Below are 6,442 nucleotides of genomic sequence, written 5' to 3'. Positions count from 1 at the left end.
GAAGATTTATTATTACAGAAGGCATTTAAATACAATAGATTTGGGGGAGGGGGGTCAAATTTTTTTAACCTTCTAAAAATTCAGTTAAAACTTGACAATAATCTTGAGTAATAATACTTAAACAATATCAAAGTGTAGTAGTTTTTGAAGAGGGTTAATTTCTTTTCTTTCTTTAACATGAGATGTCTGAGATGTTCAGGATTCTATAACTGCATTTGAACAACATTCCACTATGGGACACTTGTTATTTTTTCCTTTGAAGGTTTTAAATGAGTCTTACTCTTTGGTTGTGTCTATACAATGAAAAGCAGACAAATGAAATAAGAAAAGTCAGGATATTTTCCTCTATTCCACCAAATACTGTATCTGAATAATTAGAACTTGCTAGATAAATGACTCAAACTGTTTTTGTGATCTGGTTGCTTGGTTAGGACACAGCCAACATTTTAATAGAATGTGATAACTTATACAACTGCATATCATTTTAAAAAAATAAACATGACTGTTTTGTTAGAGACACCCAATGCTGCGGTAAAAGCCCAAGGGGAAAATGCCAACTTTCTAAAATGTACCTACATTTTTCTTCCCTTTTAGAACAGTTTTCATGCCTTACATAGAAAATTAACAAAAGCGCAACATCAATCTTCAAAAACCAAAAATATTTATTCATTTATTTTGAGGTTCATAATCTTCCCAGCATAAGTTTAAAATGAGCCTAAAGGCTTAGGCAGGTTCAGCAGTCAGGCTGACAGATGCCTAACTCCAACTAATAGCACACATGTGACTTGCTTCCTACTGAAATTAAACTGCCTAATAAAAAGGAGAAATTGTCCCCTTTTTAATAACAAAGAATGCAATCCTTGGAATTCTTCAGATTTGGAATTCCAGCAGTGTTCTTGTGTTTTCCTCTTGAAGTGTGACAAGAATGAATAATACTAAAAATAAAAATAAACCTCATCTAAACAAGCAGTCCTTTGACTTTATAAGGCTCAACATCAAATTCTAAAAATACCTAAGACCAGTGAAATGTCAAAGCTGAGGGGATAACATGCTGGGGCTGGGACAGATTTTTTTAAAACCTTTTGATTTATTTGAACTTACTCGCATTAACTTTGTTAATTTCTGCTGCGACATTACCACTTCCACCGACTATTAGGGACCATGATGCTTCATATTCCTATCCATATCTGACTTTGACCTCATAAAAAGTCCTTTGGGTCTATAATACTTTTATTCTTGTATAATCTGAAACAAATCCTTTCCTTTTAAAAATCAAACAGACCACGTTATACACACAGTTTACTATTTACAAAGCACCCAATTAAATCCTACTTAATTCTCTTTCACTCTAAAAATTCCATCTAACTGGTGTGTACAGTGCTGATCACATTAAATGCACAATTTTCACAAGCCATGACAGTCTTATCTAACCTAGAAAATATTACCTTCCTTAGAAAAGAAAGTCTTAAAAGATAAGTGTAAGGTTTTGAATAAATGAGACCAGAAATCACAGTACAAGACAGATAAATCTACTTTAATATTCACATGTAAAAGTTACACATCACAAGAGATCGGACAGTAGTTTACTGGTAACTAACATAGCTATAGTGAAAAACCATTTTTATAAAAAAATAATCTAGATGTGGTCATCAGAATTTTTGGTCTATATAAGTTAATGTTTGAAGATCGACTTTTATCCCTGCTTGAAGGATTTGCCATTATGCCTTTTTATTTTTCTCTCTCATTGTTGCTTATTAATATTCTTTGGAGGAAGGAAAACAGAAAGTGTTCATTTCTAAGAGGTTGTCCTTTGGTAGCAAGCAGAGAACATTTTTCATTGCTATGATTTAAATAATCTGTACAAACATGAAACTTTAGTGACAGTAAGCTTTAGTGTAAAATGAAGAATGATAAACATTTTTTCACTTTGATAAAACATATTTCATAAAATCCTAAAGGACCCCAAGCATCATCCCATATGCAAAATCATTCAGAATCCATGTTGACCTCAATCAACAACAAACACACACTGACTTTTTTATATATTACACTATCAAACCCTGCACTTAAAAACCGATAGAGTATATTCCCAACATGTATGCTTCAAATACAAAGATTTCAGTCCAGGTTGAAGAAAAGACATTTGAATGGACTCAGGACAAGTTTATTTTGTGATTAAACATTTCATGCAGTCATGCAAGACCACTAGCTATAACTGTTACTTCCGATTCTAAACGTACTTCACAAAACAAAAACAAATTAAAAGCCAATCCAAACAGAAAAGACATTCAAGATATCAAGAGCTCTGCAACTGAGCTGAAAAATAATTTTCCAAAAGAAATATTCCCACAGATTTAAAAAAGACACATATAATATTTACAAAAAATATTTAATTAAAAATATCTTATAATTACAGTAGTCTATTAAAGCATATACTTTCTCACACTTATAGAACATCTCTATATATACATGGTATGAAATGTCACTCGGTTACCTATACAATATTTAACATTCTTGCAGGGAAAAGAAAGTTCCCTGCCCCTTTTTAATCATCTATTTTAAACAATAGATGTAAAAAAAAAATATCTACAATGCTCTGGTATATTAGTAAAGCTTCAAAACAAAAATTGAGCTCCTTGGTCACAAGTAGGCTTCTAAAGTCGTATTTACTCTTGATCTTCTATTTATTAGTCTTGTTACACTTAAGCTTAGAAGTTTAACTGCACCTCAACAAACACAGAAATGTACAATTCACAACGGTTATAAATGAAGAGACAAAAGAGAATACGGATGTAGAATGTTTATGAACGTGCAAAAAAAAGATAAAAGTTGTTATTTTCCTTTCCTTTCCCTCTCTCTTGGGATGATAGCTGAAAACGTTTCTAGGATTTACTGATGTTTTCTCCTTTCCTCCGGTGCCTTTTTCTCTAACTTCTGTTCTTCCCCCTCCCTCTCTAGTCTCCTGGCTCGGGCTCAGGCGGCAGCACACCTGTGGAAGAGGAATGAATAGAGGGGGTGTGGGCACCTTCCCGCTGCAGACTAACTGGCGCCACCGACCAAACTTAAGACATGCTTGATCAACAACCCAAAACAAACCACCAGGTCAGACAACACCCGCAGGCCCGCGGCCGGCCAGGCGCCGAGTAAGCCCAGAGAGTGGACCCACTCACTGGCCCAACCCGCATCTCCCTTTGTGGGTATCTGAACGCAAAGGGGGACATCGGGCAGTTTCCATGCCCTCGGCGGGGAGGATCCTGGTATCTCTCTCAGTTAGAGCCCCGCGGGTCACGGGGGAGGGGGGTTAATGGCGGGGGCAGAAGCTGATCTATCCCCATTTAGTGTGAAGCCCCAGTTACTAAAGAGAAGTACGGGTTCACTTGCTAACTGGCTGGCGGAGAGAGAGAGGGAGAAAGGGAGTTAGTTGTCTGCCGCCTTGGGATTTTGCTTTCAGAAACGCTGGGGGCAAAAAACACTGCGGTGCCTGGCACCGGAAGCCCCGGAAGACGGGCGTCTCTGGTGATCCGCCACTGAGAAGGAAAAGGCGCGCTCACCTGGACAGCGCGGCTCAGCGGCAAAGAATGCTGTCGCCCTGCTTGTTCACCGCGCCGGCCTGGAACAGCAACGGAACACCAAGGGAAAGGTTAGCAAGCACACATGCCGCACTCATCACTGTCCTGGAGTCTTCTGGGAAACCTGGCTGGCGCACGGAAGCCCTCACCCCAGCCTGTAGCCCTAGGACCCCTCCACGTCCCCCTTCCCCCCCAGGCTAGACTTCACAGCCCAGGATGCGCCCAACCCGTCCCGCTCCGCGCATTTACCCAGACCCACGCTCGGTGCGCCCAGCCAGCCGCTGGGAGCCCCGGACGCCCGGAGAAGGGGGTGGGGGTGCTGTCATTCTCGGCCGTCCCACCCCGAGGAAGAAGAGCTCCCGCAGCTGGCCACCCAGTCACCGCCCTCCTGGGTCCCTGCGTCGTCCCGGGCTTGCCGAGCCTCTCACCGGGTCGGTGTTGAGCGCCGTGAGCGGAGTCCGCAGAGGCGCGGTCGGACAGGTCCCGGCCGGGTGGTGCGGTGGCGCCGGCGGGGGCGGCTGCCTCAGAAGAGCTGGGTGCGTCTCCAGCGCCAGCTGGAGGTCCAGGATGTAGTCGATAACGTGCTGCAGGATCTCCACTTTGCTGACTTTCTTGTTGGGCGGGATGGTGGGCACCAGCCTTCGCAGGCGGCTGTAGCAGTCGTTCATATCGCACTGCAGGCACAGCGCTGGCTCTTCGGCCGCCGCCTCGGCTGCCTTGCAGCGGGCAGCCGCCGCCGCAGCCGCCGCGGCCGCCGAGCCGCCCAGGCTGTGGCCGTGCTCGGCCAGGCAGCGCAGCGCCAGCTCCCCGCCGCCGCAGCCCGACGGCGCCTTGCGGCCCGAGGGGCGCACGGGGCTCACCGCCTTCATCGCGCGCGCCCTGCGCCCTGCGCCCTGCGCGAGCGGACCTGCTAGCGCGAGCGAGGGAGGCTGGCAAGCGCCGGGTCCCCGCCCGCGGCCGGCTCCGCTCCCCTTGCCTTCGCGACCGGCGCGCTCGGTCCACGCTCCAGACACCGCGAAGCTCCCAACGGTTCCGCGCCCAACAATTGACTGGAGGATCACTCCGGGTTTTGCGAGGGGATCTCTGCTCAGTGGGCGACACTCCGCCGGGACAAAAGGGCAAGAAAAATCAAAAGCACCGTAAGAAAAGCAGCCCACTGGGGTCCCTAGTCACTCCCTTCGGAGCTCCGACTACAGCCCAGCTGCTGCCGCCGCCGCGCCCCCCCACGCCCTAGGTCTCCCCACTCCCAGCACTGACTCACAACCGCACCTCCTCCGTGCTCTCCTCTGGCTGGTCGCGCAGCTGTATTTATACGCCGCGTTTCTGTGGGCGGGGCCAGCGAGCAGCGAGGGTCCCTGAGCAAGCCGATAGGAATAGGGATGGGAGCTCCGAGGGAGCGGGTGAGGGCGGAGGATCAGGCCGTGCTGGCGGGCGGGGAGCCAGGCAACCGGAGCGGAGGGGTGGGCGGGGGTCGGGAGTGACCAGCCAATCAGGGGGACGGTGCCACCTCAGAGAATGAAGCTCGGGCCAATGGGAAGGGCACTCCATTCCGTCAACGCCGTAAGTCGGGGCTCTGAGAAAAGAGCTGGGTGGGAGCCGAGCCAATCTGGTGTGTGCCCTAGGGAGGGGAAAGAGAGGGAGAAGTTCTAGCGAAGAACTGCCGGAATGTGCGGCTGGAATTCATTCTCCCTCGGCTTATGCTGCTGCTGGAGCGCTGAGCCCTGCTCGAGGATATTCTGTCATCCCGAGTAGTGCAGCGCTTTGGGACCCTCCGCCCGCCACCCATCACCACTCCATACCTGGAATTCCAGTGCCTTAAGAAGGACGCAGTTCAAGAAAGCACGTTCCTTCTGTTCTGTATTCTCCCCTCTCCATTTCATTATTTGTCTTTTCACAATTGCCGAAACCATAATGATGGAATGGAATGTGTATCCTTTCCGCTTTCTTTTTAGAAAAGGTTTAAAGCTTGGGGGTTGGGGGGTTAGGAAAGGGGGAAAGTGCTAAATGCAGATTTTTGATGAAAGGAAATAGAAATAAAACAAAAACGTCGTAGGACTTTTCTTTTGCCCATCTAAATGCAAAAGTGGGCTCAAGAAATGTAATTGTCTTGAGTATTAAATTAGAGCATGTGAGTATTAAAAGTGCATGGGCACAGAGTATTTAAAATTCCACCATGACATATAATATTAATCCGTTTTATGTAAAATTCATACCTGTAACTTAATGTAGGCCATTTATGCACCGCTTCATGTCTGTCAGTGGATCCCACTTTAAATAAGGTGCTGAGAATATCTAGAGTTTCCTCCTTTTTGCACCAAAGCATTAAAATTCACACTTCTAGTCTCTGGAGTCCTGCTTAGGCCCCACCCTGAAGAGAAGTCTGCTAATTAAGAATAGTCCTGTTGGACATCTAATGGAAAAGCTGTCCTTTAAGAGTTCAAAACAAAATTGCATAATGAACTTTGATCGGGCCTTGTGTGAACTCTGGAAGAAAAAAAATTGATCTCTTCAGAAAAAAAATAAGCATAAAAACTCGTAGTCAACGGGGATATGAATTTTCTGTGCCTTCTCCCTAAACCTAAACCTATCTTTAGACAAGCTAAGAGAGAATTAACTCGAGTTATCTTCATTCATGTTCATGATATAGGTTGGCACCTTCATTTTTATATATAATTGAATGGGATGTGAACATCCTCTCTTCTTGTCTACCCTTTGTAAGGAAAGAACTGACATACCATCTCTCCTTTCCCAGAACTGACACACCTGCAGTAAGCAGGTGTTTTGTTTGGAGACGTGGGTACTTTATGAATATTGCTCTACTGTTTCCCCAGAGCACATTCCTTTTTCCTGATGAAATGAGGGGCAATTATTTA

At 45.7% G+C, this 6,442-nt stretch overlaps 1 protein-coding gene across 1 annotated transcript; it reads right to left on the bottom strand.

Annotated features, from left to right (window-relative positions):
• Positions 1–2,852: 2,852 nt before the first annotated feature.
• Positions 2,853–4,949, bottom strand: ID4 (inhibitor of DNA binding 4). Its single transcript, XM_066377138.1, has 3 exons — positions 3,998–4,949; positions 3,552–3,610; positions 2,853–2,989 (listed from the first exon to the last, which is right to left on the bottom strand). The coding sequence occupies exons 1-2, from the start codon at positions 4,436–4,438 to the stop codon at positions 3,566–3,568; spliced, it is 486 nt and encodes a 161-aa protein (XP_066233235.1). The 5' UTR covers positions 4,439–4,949; the 3' UTR covers positions 2,853–2,989; positions 3,552–3,565.
• Positions 4,950–6,442: the final 1,493 nt, after the last annotated feature.

This window comes from Saccopteryx leptura, chromosome 3 (assembly GCF_036850995.1).
Source record: "Saccopteryx leptura isolate mSacLep1 chromosome 3, mSacLep1_pri_phased_curated, whole genome shotgun sequence".
Lineage (NCBI taxonomy): Eukaryota > Metazoa > Chordata > Mammalia > Chiroptera > Emballonuridae > Saccopteryx > Saccopteryx leptura.
The sequence above is the reverse complement of the archived record's forward strand: the minus strand, read 5'-3'. Positions and strand labels throughout refer to the sequence as shown.

What these genes read in the sequence shown, in the direction of transcription:
- ID4 (XM_066377138.1), bottom strand. Translation starts at nt 4,438, where the DNA reads ATGAAGGCGGTGAGCCCCGTGCGCCCCTCGGGCCGCAAGGCGCCGTCG. An exon ending in CGGCGCTCAACACCGACCCG is followed by an intron (nt 3,611 to 3,997) that starts GTGAGAGGCTCG and finishes TTGCTGTTCCAG; the next exon opens with GCCGGCGCGGTGAACAAGCA.